General features: G+C 41.5%; 1 protein-coding gene across 1 annotated transcript in view; it reads right to left on the bottom strand.

The window, feature by feature from the left end:
• The window catches only part of COL6A5 (collagen type VI alpha 5 chain), a 149,102-nt gene that overhangs the window by 43,337 nt on the left and 87,695 nt on the right, over nucleotides 1–18,070 (bottom strand). Inside the window, exons 29-32 of the mRNA XM_045297696.1 lie at nucleotides 17,117–17,604; nucleotides 12,353–12,446; nucleotides 10,949–11,602; nucleotides 7,827–7,917 (exon numbers count right to left, since the gene is read on the bottom strand). Of these exons, the coding sequence (XP_045153631.1) occupies nucleotides 7,827–7,917; nucleotides 10,949–11,602; nucleotides 12,353–12,446; nucleotides 17,117–17,604 (1,327 nt within the window). The remainder of the gene's footprint in view (nucleotides 1–7,826; nucleotides 7,918–10,948; nucleotides 11,603–12,352; nucleotides 12,447–17,116; nucleotides 17,605–18,070) is intronic.

Genomic DNA, 18,070 nt, shown 5'->3' with positions numbered 1-18,070 from the left:
GGCTTGGTCTCGCACCGTCCTCACAATTGTTGCTGTTTTTGAGCTCCTGGTTGCAGCCACCGTGTCAATCCATCTCCTTGAGGGGTTTACTCTTTTTCACTAGTCCTCTGCTTTACCAAATCGACGTCCTTCTCCAGGTACCTGCGCCTCCTGATCACAGGCCCAAAGTACTCGAGACAAAGTCTCTCCAGCCTCCCTTCTAAGGAGCACTCTGGCTCTATTTCTCCTGAGCTGTCTTTGTTCACTTGTTCACTCTTCTGGTCAGGTGCACCGTAGTCCTCAAAGTAATGTACATATTTTAATTTTTAACACTTCCATAAGATCCCTCCCAGCACATTTGCCCAGTGTAAATACATTGTTCGATTTTCATTTTCACTGCTGCTTCCTCGGGTGTTGATTGTGGATCAAAGTAAAATGAAACCCTTGATAATTTCAATATCTTCTCTATCATGATGCTGCTCCTTGGTTCCGTTGTGAGGATTTTTGTTTTCTCCAGGTTAAACTGTTACCCTTCCTCGGGCTTTGGTCTTCATCAGTAACCGTTTCAAGTGCTCTTGGCTTTCAGGAGGCAAGGCTGTAGCATGTGCGTATCTCGGGTTGTTAATGAGTCGTCTTCCCATTCTGATGCTGTGTTCTTCTTCATAAAGCCAAGCTTCCTGCAACATCTGCTTAGCATACATATTGAATAAGTATATTCTGGTTTTAAACCGTGCAATGCCCCCTTGTTCTGTTTGAAGATGGCCTCCTAGTCAGTGCACAGGTTCCACGCGAGCACAATTAAGTGCGATGGAATTCTCGTTCCTCACAACGTTATCTGTAGTTTGTTATCATCCATGTAGTCTAATGTCTTTGAATACTCAATAAGCCACAGTTAAACCTCTTTCTAGTTATTCTCTCCTTCCAGGCAAAATTCGTCTGACATCAGCCATGATACCCATGTCCCACAGCCTCTTCTGAATCTGGCTTTAATTTCCGGCCGTTTCATGGTCATGTATTGCTGCAACCATTGTTGAATTATCTTCAGTAAAAGTTTACGTGCATGTAGTTTTAATAATTCTATTGATTATTTTTCATAGCCTATTGGTTCAGCTTTCCTGAAAATGAGAACAAAAATGAATCTCCTCTCATCAGGTGATTCCCTAGGGAGCTGTCTTCCAAATGTGTTGACATAGACGAGTGAGCACTTCCAGGGTTGTGTCTGCTTGTTAAAACATCTCAATTGGGGAATTCCTGAAGTCTTGTTTTTCCCTAATGCCTTCAGTGTAGCTTATACTTTTTCCTTAAGTACCATCAGTTCTTGACCCCATGCTACCTCCTGAGGATTCTACCACTGAGCCACCAATGCGGCGACTGCTCCCTCCTGCAATGGTTAACACCAACTAATTCCTTTTGGTACTGTGACTGTGTACCCCTTCCCTCTTCCTTTGATGGTTTTTGTGTCTTTCAATATTTTGCACACAGAATCCTTCAATATTTCAAATATTTTCTCAATTCTTTCTGCTTGAGGAATACCCAGCATATACTCCAGTGGGATGTATTCAAGGTCATATTTTGACTTTTGTGGACTTGGTTTAATTTTCTTCAGCTTCAGCATGGAGTGCCCTAGGAATGACTGGTTATCTCTTCTGCAGTTCTTGTTCTACCTGATGCTACTAAGCTTCGCCATCCTCTTTCCACGGATGCAGTCATTTTGATTCTTGTGTATTCAATCTGGTGAAGTCTACATGTATAATCACTATTTTTGTTGTTGAAGCAATTGTGTCTTTAAGAATAAGTTGTTGACCTTGCAAAATTCTACAATGCCATTTCTGGAGTCGTTTCTATCACCAAAGTCCCATTTTCTATTATCAAGTATTTTTTGTGTGGGTTTCCATTATTTGTATTCCAATCACCAGTAATTATCCGTGCATCTTGATTATGTGTTTGATCAGTTTCAGGCCACAGAAGTTGTTAAAAAATCTTCAATTTCTCTTTGGTATGGGTGATTGGTATGATATAATATATATATTTGAATATATTTGAATTGTGTTCATTGATCTTCCTTGTAGGCATATGATATTATCCTTTCACTTAAAGCATTGTACTTATGGATAGATCTTGAAATGCTCATTTTGACGATGTAAAGCCATATTTTGTTCATTTGTCATTTCTGGTATAGTAGACCATATATTTTTGTCTGAGTCAAAATGGCTAATACCAGTCCATTTCAACTCACCAATACCTAATGAAGGTCCTCAAAGCTTTGCTCCATCCACATTCTTAAGGTCGCCTCAACTTGAAGGAGACAGCCCTTTCCCAGTTGTGAGTGCCGTCTAACTTGAGGGGCTCGTTTCCAGCACTGTATCAGACACCATTCTCCTGTGATTCATAAGGTTTGCCCTGCCAAGCTTATCACGGATAGATTGCCAGGTCCTTCTTCCTTATCTGCCTTAGTCTTAGTCAGTTTTGCTGAAACCTATCCACCATGGGTGACCCTACCGATATCTAAATAGCAGTGTCATGACTTCTAGTAGCCTAGCAATATAATCACCCTCACAGTCTGACAAACTGACAGAAGAGTGGTGGAGAATTACCATCTGCCTCAGAAAGTCCATTCCTTGGTTTGCATCCTCCTGATATAAAAGCAACGAGACAGACAAACACAGGCACAGCGATGTCGAGTCAAAATAACAAAAAAGACGAAAATAACCCAACACGTTGCAACAGATCAATGAATAAGCAAATGTCATGGTTGTTGTGATTAGGTGTCAACATGTTGCTTCCAACTCACAACGACTCTACGTACAACAGGAAGAAGACTGATAGCCCGGTACCATCCTCACAATTGTTATGTTAGAGCCCATGGTCAAGCCTTCCTCTCTTTAACTACCCCTCTGCTGAATCAGGCAGGATGTCCTTTTCCAGGGACTGGTCTCTTTTGATGACATACCTAAAGTCTGTGAGATTAAGTCTCGTATTCCTAGCTTCTAAGGAACATGCTAGCTGTACTTCTTCCAAGACAGATTTGTTTGTTCTCGTGGCAGTCTATCGGACTTCTGATTTTTTTTTTTTGTCAGCACCATAATTCAAATGCATCAATGTTCCTTCTGTCTTCTTTATTCAAGGTCCAGTTTTCACATGGATATGAGATGTTTGAAAATACCATGGTTTGGCTCAGGTGCATCTTAGTCTTCAAAGTAGCAGCTTTTCAACACTTTAAAGAGGTCTTGTCCAGCAGATGTACCCGATGCGATGTGCCATTTCATCTGTTGGCTGCTGCTTACATGAGCATTGATTGTGGAGCCAAGGAAGACAAAATCCTTGACAACGTCAGTCTTTTCTCCATTTATCATGATGAACCTACTGCTCCAGTTGCGAGGATTCTGATTTTCTTTACATTGAGTTGTAATCCACACTGAAAGCTGCAACTCTCGATCTTCATCAGCAAGAGCTTCAAGTCCTCCTCACTTTCAGCAAGCAAGTTTGTGTCGTCTGAATATCACCTCAGGTTGTTAATAAGCCTTCCTCCGATCTTGATACTGCATTCTTTTTCATATAACCCAGCTTGCCTGGTTGTTTGCACCACATACAGATTGAATAAGTATGGTGGGAGGACACAACCCTGACACACACCTTTCTTGATTTTAAACCATGAAGTATTCCCTTGTTCTGCTAACACAACTGCCTCTTGATCCATGTACAGGCTCCACATGAGCACAATGTAGTGTTCTAGAATTCTTCTCAAGGCTATCCATAGTTTATCATGGACAGCACAATCGAATGCCTTTGCATAGTCAATAAAATACAAGTAAACATCTTTGTAGTATTTTCTGCTTTCAGCCAAGATCCATCTGACATCAGCAATGATATGCCTTGTTCCACACCCTCCTCTGAATTTGGCCTGAACTTCTGGCAGCTCCCTGTTAGTGTATTGCTGCAACCATTGTTGAATGATCTTCAGCAAAATTTTACTTGCATTTGATATCAATGATATTGTATAGTTGAGCATTTTATTGGGTCCTCTTTCTTTAGAATGAGGACAAATATGGATCTCTTCCAATCAGCTAAAGTAGCTACCTCCAGATTTCTTGGCATAGACTGATGAGTGCTTCCAGAGAGTGCTTCCTCAGCTTTCTGCAACATTTCCATTGGTATCCCGTCAATTCTTGGAGCTTTGCTTTTGGCTAATGCCTTTAGTGCAGCTTGAACTTCTTTAGTAGCACTGGTTCTTTGTCATATGCTATCTCTTGAAATGATTGAATATCAACTAGTTCTTTTTGGCACAGTGACTCTGTGCATTTTTTCCATTTGTTGATGCTTCCTGCAGCATTCCCTATTTTACCTATAGCATCTTTCAATATTACAACCCAAGACTTGAATTTGTTTAAGTTCTTTCTTAAAATATTCTGAGTGTGTTCTTCCTTTTTGGTTTTCTAACAGTGGTCTTTGCATATTTCAATATAATATTTTACTTTGCCTTCTCGGCTGCCCTTTGATATTTTCTATTCAGCTTTTTTACTTCATCTTGTCTTCTATTTACCTTAGCTACTTTTTCTTTAAGTGCAAGCTTCAGAGTCTGATCTGACATCTACTTTGATCTTTTCTTTTTCCCCCCCTCTCTTTTTAATGACTTTTTCCTTTTTTCATGAATGATATATCTTTTCTTAATTTAAAGAGAGCAGTTATTGAGTCTTAAAAGAGATGCAGGTAAAAGGAACACACAGACACATCACCCAGATGAAGAACACCCACACGAGGTTGAAGTGACAACCACGAACAGTGTTCTTGATGTCATCTAGCAGCTCATCAGGGCTTGTCACTACTGCTCTGTGTGCCAAGGCTGTTCTTGTGATGTTCTCAAACTTCAGGTGTGATAGCCTCCAGGCCAGACTATGGCTCTTGTGGACTTGTCTCAATTTTCTTGTTTCAACCTGAGCTTACAAATAAGCCATTGATGGTCTCTTTCACAGTCCACCCTGGTCTGGTTTTAGCTGCTAATATTGAGCTTCTCCATCACCTGTTTCCAGAGAGGTAGTCAATTTGATATTTGTGTATTCCCTTTGGAGACGATCACATGGATAGTCATCATTTGTGTTGTTAAAAATAATATTTGTGATAAAGCAATCACTGGTCTTGTGAATTCCCCCATGTGATCACCAGTTTGATTTCGATCACCAAAGGCTGTATTTTCCAACTATTGTTCCTTTCTCTTTGTTTCCAACTCTTGCATTCCGATAGCCAATACTTATCAATGCACCTTATTGCATATTTGATCAATGTCATACTAAAGATGTTGATCAAATTCTTCAGTGTCTTCATCTGGTGGTGTAGTGGGTTACCTGTTGGCCTTCTAACCACTCTGTCAGCAGTTTGAAGCTACCAGCGGATCCAAGGGAGAAAGATGGGGCTTTCTACTCCCATAAGTGCTATGGTTCTGGGAAACTACAGGGGCAATTCTATGCAGGTCCGCATGGTAGCTATGAGCTAGACTTGGCTTGAGGGCTGTGACTATTTTGGTTGAGCTTAAGTAATTGGTGCATACATTTAAATAATAGTTATAATGACTGTAATTCTTTGTAGGTAGATACATATTATCCTATCCTGGGCAGCACTGCCCTCCACGATAGTTCTTGAAATGACCTTTCGACGGTGAATGTGATGCCATTACTCTTGAATCTATCCTTTACGGCATAGTAAACCATGTGATTTTCTGATTCAAATGGCCTCTACCCATCCGATTCAGCTCAGTAATGCCTAGGTCATCAATCATTATACATTTCGTTTCATTTTTATGACTTCCAATTTTCCTAAATTCACATTTCCTAGTTCCAATTATGCATTGATGTTTGCAGCTGTTTCTTCTTACTTTAAGTGGTGCCCCGTCAGCAAATGAAGATCTTGAAGGTTTCTTCCACACATGCTATGATGGTCGACTCGACTTTGAAAGGGTAGCTCCTCCTCAGTCATATTTTGAGGGCCTCGCTACCTGAGGGTCTCTACTGGCACTGGCTTCGACAAGGTTCCGATGCAATTCATGAGCCTTTCAGTACGTGGCAATGCTCCACTGCTATACATAAAGTTTCACTGTCTAATTCCTCCAAAGTGGACAGCCGATTCTTTTTTCACAGTCTGTTATTAGTCTGGAAGCTCTCCTGAAACCTGTTCACGTTGGGTGACTCTGCTGATACTTGAAATACTAGTGACATAGCTTTCATAATCACAGCAACACACAAGCCACCACAGTTCAACAAACGGACAGGCAAGTGGTGGAAACAAATATGGCAGATACTCAAAATGGAATACCACTGAGCCTTAAAGAAAAATGAAGTACTGATGCATGCTCTAACATGAATGAACTTCAAAGACAGCACAGGGAGTTACATATATCAATCACAGACAACCATTGTCTGAAATGTTATCTAAATAAGTAATCCTATAGAGACAAATAACTGTGAGTAGTTGCCAAAGATGGGGGAAGGAAAGGTGAAATAACTCATTGGAATGTGGTGAATTTTTGTGTATTGTGATGGGAAAATTGACATCCACTAAATGGAATAATTACATAACCAGGTAAATGTAGCTGTTACCATTAAGCTATGTACCAGAAATAAAAAAGGGGAGGAAATTGGGGGAAAAGAGTGTTTTGTATAATTTTACAACTACATCAGTAGGCCTCTACCCCTCAAAAAGTTTGCACCTTTCGATAGTAATTCAAAAAAACAAGCCAGTAGATTCTGATTCATAGAGGCTCTATGGGGCAGAGTAGAATAGCCCTGGTGGGTTTCTGAGACTGCAACTCTTTATAGGAGTAGACAGCCTCAGCCTCATCTTTCTCCTGTGGAGCAACTGGCAGTTTTGAACTGTTGATCTTGCGATTAGCAGCCCAACCACTATGCCACCAGGGATGCTTTGAAACAACTTAGGTACAATTAAACACTTCCTGGTGTTTTCATGGTTCAAAAATTTAGGGTCATGGTTTCATAGGTCAATCCAATCAATTAGCCTAACAGTTTTGGAGGTTCTGCTTTGTCTTCTCATTCATTAAGTTGTGCCTGGGGTCTTAAAATGATTCAATAGATGCATCAAAAAGAGGAGGAGTGTGGAACAGAACTTTACTGGAATACCGAGAAATGGTAAAGGAGGCTGAGGTGAGATGAAGCAAATCATACGTTCTATTTGAGAGTCTTAGTGGAGTGGCACTGTTGGGTAAGCCCTGGAACACTAACCTTATGGTCAGTGGTTCAAACCCACCAGCCACTCTTTGGGAGAAAGATGAGGTTATATGCTCCTATAAAGATTTACAGCCTTGGAAATCGTACATCATGTCACTGTGAGTCAGAATCAACTCGATTATAGTGGGTAGCATTCTGGAGGAGTCCCTCGGTGGAAAAACCAGGTGGTTAGCACTTAATTACTAATCAAAACGTTGATGGTTCCAATCCATCCAGAGGCCCCTTGGAAGAAAGGCTTGACTATGTCTCAAAGAATGAGCCACTCTAAACCCTGCGGAATTTGATTTTGGCATATACAGTCACCATGAGTCAGAATTGACTGAATGGAAACTCCCTTTTTTTTTTTAATGAAATATTGAGATAAAATTGATTTATGGGACTTTGAGAAAGCTATGAATTTAAATGCAAAATTATAGTACAACTTAAGAAGATGTTATTAAAACCATCAATTAGGTAAGCATGCTTGATATGAAAGTTCTATTACAGAAAATGGACTGTGCAGAGTATTTACTATAGAGGTCTTATTAGCTTCTTCAACCTAACAACCTGCCATCAGCTAGTTATCTCCCATCTGTCAATTAGCGTCACTGTAAATGTAAGAGCTGTTCAACTCACTGGAGCTGGCCATTTCGAAAGTCCTCTCCTTCTGATTCCACGAGTCTGCAGTCATCCTCAAGCATCGGTGGTGGATACTGATTAAATCCTCCTATTAAGAGATCGAAGTTATGATTAGATGTTTAACCTGGAAATTGTGTTTGCTAGGTAAAGAGAATCCCAACAGGTATCCCTTTCAAAGCAATAAATGTCACTAAAATATTTCAGTACGATTTAGCTGATGTGAAAATAGCAATTGGGAGCAACTACAACTATCATTCAAAACTTGATTTTGGAGTGCTTTTGTAGCCAAAGAATTGTCAAGGTCACAAAAGGAAACCTAGGTCCCTTAAGACAGAAAAAAACAAACTCACTCCCATCAAATCGATGCCAATTTATAGTGATCTTATAGGACAAGGTAGAACTGCTTCTGAGCGTTTCTGAGATTATAACTCTTTATGGGACTAGAGAGTCCCATCTTTCACCCGAGAAGTGGCTGATGGTTTCGAACTGCTGACTTTGCGGATCGGAGCCCAACACATAACCACTCCTCAAATTTTCACTGGAGGGTTAAGGATGACATGCGGACACATAATTTCACAGGCTCAGGCCAAAAGAAAAATTTCACTCTGATTCTTGAAAGCTTTTACATGCAGACCTATGTTATTGAGCTAAACTAGAAGAGTTAATACTTTGTCACATCATACTATTATGTGTTTCTGTACCAATTTACACCAATTTCTTAGGAGAAGAGTCATAGAAAGTCTTGTAGCTTACAGATCTGAGTAATATGCCACTTTAGTGCCTGTTGTTTTGTGAACTGTGGGAAATTGAGAAGTATCATTTCCTCTCATTTAATTTAAAATAAACTATTTTTAGTTAAAAGAGGCCTTCGATTGTTGAGTAACACAAGCAATACTTTCCAGGAAAGTGTGTCAGAGAAAGTTTGTAATCTTACAATTCCTGTATGCTCTGACTGAAGAGGCGTTTTCCCACTCCCCACTGATTTCTTTGACACGAGAAGGTAACCTGTTATCAATTGCACCTAACACTTGCTTTGCTAAGGCAGGCACGCTGATGTAGTTATCATTGCCAGGAACCTCAAAAGTGTCAGCATCAAAACTTGTCAAATTGGGGTCAGCAGGGAAAAATTCTCAGTCATATTAGCAGGGAAGTCTTTTGACCCCCCATGAACTAGGGGTGTGGCTGTGGGTGGAGGGAGTTGTGTGAAGGCAGTGATTCTGTTCTTCTGTTGAGTTAAAAGCAAGCTTGAGCTTAGGGGTTGTGAAGACACAGAAGAGCCTCGCACTCCCCAGTTTTGAGTTATTTTATAGTCTTTCAGATGCCACATCAACAGTTACTTGATACTCCATTGAAAGTACGATGTTGAATGGCAAAAAAAAGTGGATGTTGATGATGCCAAGTCAGAAAACAGTTTACAAGTATTAAGTTCTAAATGAGAAGTTATCTTAGCAATGTCTTAGACAATCTACTTCACATATATGAGGAGCCTTCATAAAGTTTAACAAGTGGAAAAATGAAATTAAAACATCATGGAATTTTCCATAGACTTTATATTTGTGCTAAATTTAAACTCTTTCAACAGCTTAGAATAAAAATACTAATAGGAAAATGGGAAAACAGCGAGCCCTGGTGGTGTAGTGGCTATGTGTTGGGTGGCGATCCTCATGGTCCCCAGTTCAAAACCACCAGCAGTTTATTCAGAGAAAGACTGGGCTTTCTATTCCTGTAAACAGTCTCAGAAACCCACAGAGGGGTCACTATGAGTCACCATTGACTCGATGGCAGTGAGTTTGGTTTTTTGGTTTAAATAGGAAAATATGCAGCAAAATTCATTAAAGGCAGTTCTTTTCTTCCTTTGTACACAAAATAGCAGTTTCTCATACCATTGGGGGCATCTCAGACTTACAGATATATAGTAGGAGTTCCGAGAAAACAATGATTGGATCCCCCAGTTGCATACGAACCACAAAAAAAGGAAATGAGTCCGCAATGAAGAGCGAACCCTCAATAGACTGTCCTTGTGGTGGGCTGGGGGATTCTAGCATGGTGGGAATGGATCTAGAAGAATCTATCTCGAAACCTGTAAGATTCTCAGAAAGCTTCAATCTGATTGGTGGGATTCTCTCCAGCATAGTTTTTTAACCTCAGCAAGATTGACGTTTAGACTGGTGGGACAGAGGGGGGAGTGGGGCTGACATCATATGTAGACTCTTTAGCAGCATCTATTTAATGTTGGTAGTATCCCCAATTGTGATGGACAACACGTCTCCAGACATTGTCAGATTTCTCCTGGGGATGGGGGGAGGAAAGCCACAGCAGCAGAAGAACCATTACTCTGGAAGCGTTTCTCATCGTTGTGGTGAACGACAACATATTTCTAGTTCTCACTCTTTATAGACTCTTGTGTTCAACAACACTTACCGATCACAGCGACACCTAATTTCTTTAAAGGTTTCTAGATATTTCCTTTCTGTCCTTCTCTGTTCACAGATCAGTAATGAACAGTTTGTGGACTAGTGTCCACATGTAGAGGATGGCTTAGGTTATATTGGCCTAGAGCCTTGCTATGAATGTGTGGCCCATGAACCAGCAGCATTGGCTTTACTGGGGGATCGTGTTAGAAATGCGTCATCTGAGGTTCTACTCCAGATATCTTTGACCCAGCCCTGAACTCTAAGATGATTCCTAGGTGATTTGAATGAGTCGATTCTTTACGGGGAGTAAAAGGATTGTGTTATCTTTACACGCTCACATCGGTCTCGAGAGCGCTCTAAGGTTGCTCATGCAGATGCAAATTGTATTGGAATGTTACCGAAGATCTTCAAAGAGTTCCTCAACTTCTTAAGGTTGAAGGAATGTGGGCCAGGAGACCCCCGGTCACTCTGTGCTTCCTTGCCAGTGATCAGATTTTGGCTAAGAGACTCCACCACCCAAAAGTCTCGCCACTTTATGATTGATATATAAGCAGAGTATAACTAGGTACCAGGTACCACCCTCATCTTACCATCCCATTCATGATTTTGAATCAGTTGTAGATGTTAAGATAAATTAGATTATTAACATTATTCAAAACCACTCATTTCATATAAAAAAAAAAGAAAAACAACTCAACTACTTACGCCTGATGGAGTATATCAGTGGCTTAATAAACTTCACAATGTATTCCAGATCTGGTTTATGAATCCTCCCAAGCTGTATCAGATGGTGTTCAAGGGGGTAACTGGCTAAGTCCTCCATTTCATCCTTATGGGTAGAGCCCAGAGAAATCACAAATATGATATAACCTTGACACTTGGCCCTCAGAGCCATCTTCTTTAAGAATTCCTTTCTCTCAGGATTTTCTCTAGCTGAGATCACTAAGATGACCTTGTATTTCCTTAAGTTGGGTGTTTGTGGGAAGAGATGTTCTATGGTCCACTGTAGAGCCCGGCCAATGGGGGTTTCCACATGAAGCTGGTGCAGGGCATTCTGAATGTGTCTCTTCATCAGGACTTGGCTGGCATAATGCGTAAACCCAAACTCTGTTTTCATGACACTCCTTTGTCTTCTGTCCCCAGGAGAATAGGTCAGCAAGGCGATCCGATCGCCCGATGCTGACGTTACGGGTTTGGAAGCAATGCTGAGGCTGTCAAGCATGGAGCTCACCAGTGTCTTCATGGCCTTAAACTCATCGGTTGCTATCTTTTGAGAATTGTCTAAGAGGAAGGCTATGTCCAAATATGAATTTTCAGGTATAAAAACGTCTTTGGTGCAAGTATTTGGAAAACATTTATCTGAAAACACACAGAGAGACTCATTGGTTCAGGAATTGGCACAACAAAACGCTATTGTTTGAGAGCTGTTTCAAGTGGTCCCACGATTAATTACTAAGAATTCATAATCTGATCAATACCTCTTCAGTGTTACATCATTGAAGTTACTGAAACATTTTCAATGTTCTAATATCTCTGTGGCCATCAGGAAATAATTTGGAAAGTTTGTTTGTGAAAGGCGATGGAGGAAACATGTATCCCCCAAAACCAAATTCACTGCCATTGGATTGATACTGACACATGGCAGCAAAGGACAGAGGAGAACTGCCCTGTGAATTTCCAAGACTATAACTCCTTAGAGTTGTCGAACGCTTGGGGCTTTGAACTGCTGACGTTGCAGTTAGCAGTCCAATTCAGAATCACTATGCCACCCAGGCTCACTACAGTCTGCAAGTCACATCGAAACTCATTTAAAACATGCTTCAATATAGTTGAGGCTCTGATACAAATCACCAAATTGGCCGCCCCCAAATGTCCCATTGGGAGACTTTTCTTTTCTCCCAGAACTCCAGATACTACTGTTAAATTGATGCTGACTCATTTACTTTCAGAGAAATTGAAACTCTGGCATGTGATAGATCTTAGAAAACTGGGATCTTGACAAGAGAACCTACAATAAAAAACGTTAATCATTGATAACAGTCAGATTCGCTAGCTTGCCAAAGGACACTGAGCCTTTCAGCACAACAGTGTGCTTCTCATTCGTCTTACCATAGCACAGTGTACATGGCCGAAGTCGTGGTAGTGGGTCATAGTCCTCATCCGGGGGAACTGGAATCACCTGAAATGTCCCAGTGTTGTCAAACTGCATCGAAAGAGGAAGAAGCAGCTGAGTTTCTCATTTTCTCTAATAGTAGTTAGGAATCCACTGTGCATCTGTCTTAAGTACTAGTTTGAAAGCACACAACTAGTCACTAATACCGAGCATTATAGCCTCCATACACACGCACAAACTCTCTCCCTTTAACCCGGATAATAACCCAGAGATGTACGTAAAACAGATCTCAACACTGCCAGCCCCCGAATTCTGTTGTAAGAAAATTACCTAAAATAAACGTAGCAGATTCACAGTCTAAAGTTGGAATTAGGATTTTCTAACTCATTTTTTCCATACATGTTTAACCCTACAATCCTGCATTTGAATTTTTTTTAACTTTCTGCAATCATGCACCATTTTCTGGTAGTGATCATATCTATTTCCACCTCCATCATATGTGTAGTAGAAGGTTCATTGTTCAGATAGCAAGTGGGTTTTTCCAATCACAGATTCAATTCAAAGTCCACCTCAAGAGGCAGCGGACAAAGAATACAAAGTCTTCTCAGAATACTTATTGGACACCTACTGTTTGTCATCTGTTTCTTGAATACTCTTGCTTTCATCCTTACTGAAGTGGGCAGAATACAGGTTCCAGTTACTCACTGAGCAAGTCAGGAATCATTCAGGGGCATTTACCGTAAGTAAGGCACCGTGTAAAACAGGCACTCTTCTTATAACAGGGAAACCCATCATTGCCAGGCAGAGGCATCTCACGATCCACCTAAATGCTCCTCTTTTCCTCACTCTCCCTTGGCAGATCACAGGATCAGAAAGAGAGTTCTTGGAAAGAGTTAAAGCCATTCCAGTCTAATGGTCACAGAGTATTTACTATATTACAACTCTCTCGCTTTGAAATGAAATTGGCTATGTTGGAGCGTTAATTTGGTTTTGACCTGGTTGGTTCCCCCCAGGGATACACTAAACAGTATCCTAACAAACAACAAGTTTTATTCACAAGAGTGATGATGCTCTTCAATCGTTCAATATTTATGATATGCCTACGGTACTGTAGATACCATTCTAGGTGCTGTGGATACAGAAAAGAACAGCATAAATACAAATTCCTATCTTTCTAAAATGCACATTCTCTCAGGGAGAGACATCCCATGAGCCTAATAAATAAGAGAATCATCTAGCATGGTAGGAGGTGATACATTTCATAGAAAAGAATAAAGTCGTGTCATAAGGATGGGAAGGTCTAGGGTGACATCTTAAATAGAACCGACTAAGAAAGGATCATTTAAGCAAAACCTCAATGTGAAATGGGAAGGAGTGTTTTAGGCCCAGGGAATAGTTAGGGCAGAGGCTCTGAAGAAGCAATGAGAGGTAATGAGGACAGAAAATATTGACTTCGATTTTTCTGTCCTAGAAGATTTATTATAGGATTAAGAAATAAGTAAACAGCTAAAATGAAATGTTGGGTTAAAGAGTTTTATTATTAAAAAAAAATGTTTGGTTGCAAAGACTCGGTAGCAAAGCAAGAACAGATCTGTAGTAAGCAGTGGACCTCTCCCAGTAATAATGCAGCTCGAACACTTTAGGAGGATCCTACTGGTTAAAGCCCTCAGCTGCCATCTAATGGTAAGTGACTAAAATCTACCTGCCCTTCCTTGGGAGAAAGATGTGGCCTGTGCTTCAGTGAAGATTTATAGCCCCATGGATGACGGTAGAAGCCCAAAACCCACTTGCAGGGCCCTACACAGATTAAGCCTCCACTGAATCCCCTCTGACCACAGTCCAGGGATGAGCATGTTCTTGCTCTCAGACAGAGAGCGTTGCAAAGGTGATGGTGGCAGGTATCCTTAGGTCAAATGTAACATCTTTTCATTTGATCTCCCTTTTGACCCATTTTAAAGTTGTTTCCGTTTTGATTATTTCCTGCTTTCTTTGCGATTGCAGTTTTTGTTTTGTTTGTTGGTTTTTGTTCCTTGTTTGTGCTTTGTAAGGCTTTCAATATATGCAATCCAGGAGAGGTAAATCTATAGAGACAGTAACTGGATTAATCATTTCCTAGGGCCCTGGTAGGGGAGATAGGGGACAGGGAGACAGGGAGCTAACAACAAGGATAAGAAAGAAGAAAATGTTCTGAAATGGATTGTGGTGATGGTTGCACCACTCTGCTTCCTAGGATCAAACTATTAAATGGTACATGTGAATTAGCTATCAATCAAATGGTTTTCAAATGGATTAGAGCCTTGGAAACTCTATGGGGCAGTTTTACTCTATCTTGTAGTGTGTTGTTGTGAGTCTCAATAGCAATGAATGGGTAGCACCTTCCCCAAAATGGAACCCACTGCCATTGGGTCCATCCTGGCTGATAGCAACCCTTAAAGGGGGTTCCGAGTCTATAAATCCTTATGGGAACAGATTTCCACCTTTGAGTGGTTTTTAGGCTTGAACCTCAAACTGACCTAACAGCTAGCAGTCCAACACTCACCCAACACTGTCACAGAGCTCCTCCTGGGTAAGAGCTTAGGGGACTATAAGTACCGAGTAAATGTGCCCATTTGGGCCAACACTTCAAAAGAAAAGATCATGGTTTGCCATTTTAAACTGTCTTTTCTTCAGAGAAAATCAGATGTAGAAAAGTTGAACTTGCTTGAGCTTTCAAAATTCTAGAAAGTTCTAGAACATTGGTGGTATACTGAAATTTAAATTCTAGTTGAGGCAAGGTCCAGAGATTTAAAAAGAAAACTATTTTTAAAGTAGGATCATCAGAAAGCAAACAAAAAATATTTAAAGTAATACTGGAGATGTGAGCTGGCAGTTTCACAAGAAAATAAAAATGGTCAATAAACTTATTTTTAACAATTTAACCTCACAGAGAAATATGGATCCGAACAACAATAGTGGAATGCTCTTATATACCAATCGGATGGGCAAAAGTTTTAAAAGCTTGATAGATGAAGTCCAGTGTTGGTAAAGCATATGCAGTAAAAACCCTGGTAGAGTTAATGGGCCGTGTCTTCAGTGCTCAGGAGCCAGGGCTTGATGAAAAGGGTAAGGAAAAAGAGGAAGAGAGAGACCAGGGAGGAGGAGAAGAGGTCCTGAGTGGAAAGAAGTACAGAGACAGTGAGTGATGCACAAGAAATGATCACAGGGACCGTTATTGAAGCATGATCCATGATCAGAACAATATGCGGGGTGATCATCTGGCGACAGGGGAGGTGACAAGCAGTGGATAGCTTCCTGGGTCAGTGACTCTGCAGAGAGCTGGTGCAAATCAGAAATGATTGATTAACCAAGCGCGGCTGGTGGCTCTTTTCCATTGATGCTTCACGAAGTCTGGGCATGGTCCAATAAATAAGAGATGACACTTGGTTCTCCCCTCAGACTTTGCTTAGGCTCAAAGCTGAAGCAGCACTCAAATCTCAAATGGCGTTTGTTTCTCCCACGGAAGAAGACTATCTTCAAAAAGAGAAATGGACCATTTCAAGACCTTCTGCCACCCTTTTTATCAGGCTCGATTATGACCCACCCTTTGCTACCTGTTGCCCTAAAATAAATTTGGAACGTGTTCCAAGCAAATTAATTTGCTTCAGGCTACAAGGCTACAAGGTGGGGGGCATCTTCTTCCTACAGAAGAAAACTCTGGTTAGTTTTGAAATAGATCTTTATAACCCGTCAGATGACAGGACGGCTTTGTCTATCTCCCGCGTCATGTGTTTTCTAGATAACTGGATTGTAAAAGCGGATGGTGAGTTTCTTGGCTTTTGGAGGCCGGGAGGAGAGATCCCATTTAAGAATCTGTGGATCTACAAGTGGCGGGCTCTCTGTTGGAAGAAATATTCACAGACACCAAACTGAAGTTTGTACAACTTCCAGGGCTCAAAGACCTCCTGAGTTTCATGTCGTGTTCATGAGCTACTGTGATAGATGACAACTCTGAAGGGGCACTCAGCCAGCAGGGAGTTGGCAGAGCACCATCTTCGTGGCCTTTGACTCGAGACCAACCCGAGTTTGGATCTTGAGTTGCCACTTCCAAGATGTGCCAAAGCGGATGCCACTTGAACTTTCTGGGCTTCCATTTCCCCATAGGTGGACTGGAGCCCAGGTATTCAGTTCAGAGGATTGCGAGGCTGTCTGACTGCAGATGTGAAGCTCTTGAGACAGTGTCTGACCCAGGAAGGGAGGGCTCAGCCAATGTTGTTGCTACCTGATCAACTGCTGGTAATATTAGTTACTGTATTTCAGGGACGCTGGTGACCCATCAGCTTGTGCTCAGCAATGAACTAAGAAATCCACAGCTCAAATTTATCCAGCTGTAAATGTTTTGGAAATGTTGATGGCAACATATGTACAGGTGTGCTTACTACGATTGAATGATGGATTGTTACCAGATTTGTAAGAGCCACCCGCCCCAATAAATGATTAATTGAAAGAAAGAAAGAAAAAATTCCCCGGGCTCTTCTGGAAAAGGAAGACCTCGCCATCTACTTCTATAAGATTCAAGACATCGGAACCCCCACAAGGGCGGTTCTACTCTGACCCATCCACCAACCAAGTAGACTCAATGGCAACGGGCTTTATGGTTTGGCAACAACTCGCCAAAAAGTGAAAAGAGAGATCAACATGAGCCATATCTGCCCCTGTGCCCATCCTGCCCTACCCACACCACATCCTTCAAACGTAAAGACATTGCCCAGGCAAGCTCTTACCCCAAAAGCCTCATCCAGGAAATCTCTTTCGTTAAAAGTGAAGACTGCCGGGCTGATATCGAGGGCGTTCAGCTCCATGGTGGCAGTGATGATGGAGAGTTTGTTGGCTGCTTGACCGGTGCTGAAAAACAGAGCCACTCTTCTCACGTTGGCCCCTGCATAAGTCCGTTTGAAAACATGCCGGGCCACAAACCTCATGGCATTGCCAATGTCTTGGGGCTTTGTGGGGTTTTGATATCCTATTTGAGAAAGAAGCTGGAGGAGTTGCTTCTTGCTATGATAGTCAGACCAGCGGATGAGATAGCTGGTGTCTGAGTCATAGGAAACCACGACCACTCTTGCTCCCACCGGGCAATTATTCTCCCTGATGTTCAGGTCTTTGACGATGGACGTGACGATGCCCCGGATTTTGTTAAATCTCTGTTCTGTGATGCCGTAGGACTGGTCCAGAGCAAACACCAGCTCGGTTGGGTAGACTGGGCATCTTCCTATAGAATGAGAAGCAGAAGTGGAGGAAAGCCCAATATTTCACACACACACACACCCTTGAACTAGAGGTTCCCAGGTGCAAAGAAAGGCAAAGAATCTTACTTGTGTAAACTGGAAGGCACTACCCCAGTACAGGGCTTGAAGTTTGGCTATGTGATGCTCACCCCTCGCGGCCCATGTAAAAGGGAACTGCAGGGCATGTTAGGGCTGGGGGAACAGCTCTGAATCCCGGTCAGCATGGTAATTACAAAAATCCAGATGTGTTCAAATCCAGAACTACACACACACAATATGACTTTTACTGTATTATAAACTTTAAATGGAATTATGGTTTCTTGGGGCATGTTGAAAATCACTCCCCATCAAAGATCTTCAGAGATGAAGTAATAGCCTGTTAGAAGGGTTTTAGCCATGCGTGCAGCAACTGTTCCCTGAGGGCCGCTGGATGCAATGCAGCCCCCCCCC

This window comes from Echinops telfairi, unplaced genomic scaffold, assembly GCF_000313985.2.
Source record: "Echinops telfairi isolate 266 unplaced genomic scaffold, ASM31398v2 ScPeMD7_7420;HRSCAF=8458, whole genome shotgun sequence".
Classification (NCBI taxonomy): domain Eukaryota; kingdom Metazoa; phylum Chordata; class Mammalia; order Afrosoricida; family Tenrecidae; genus Echinops; species Echinops telfairi.
Note: the sequence above shows the minus strand (reverse complement) of the source record. Positions and strands in the feature narration are given on the sequence as shown.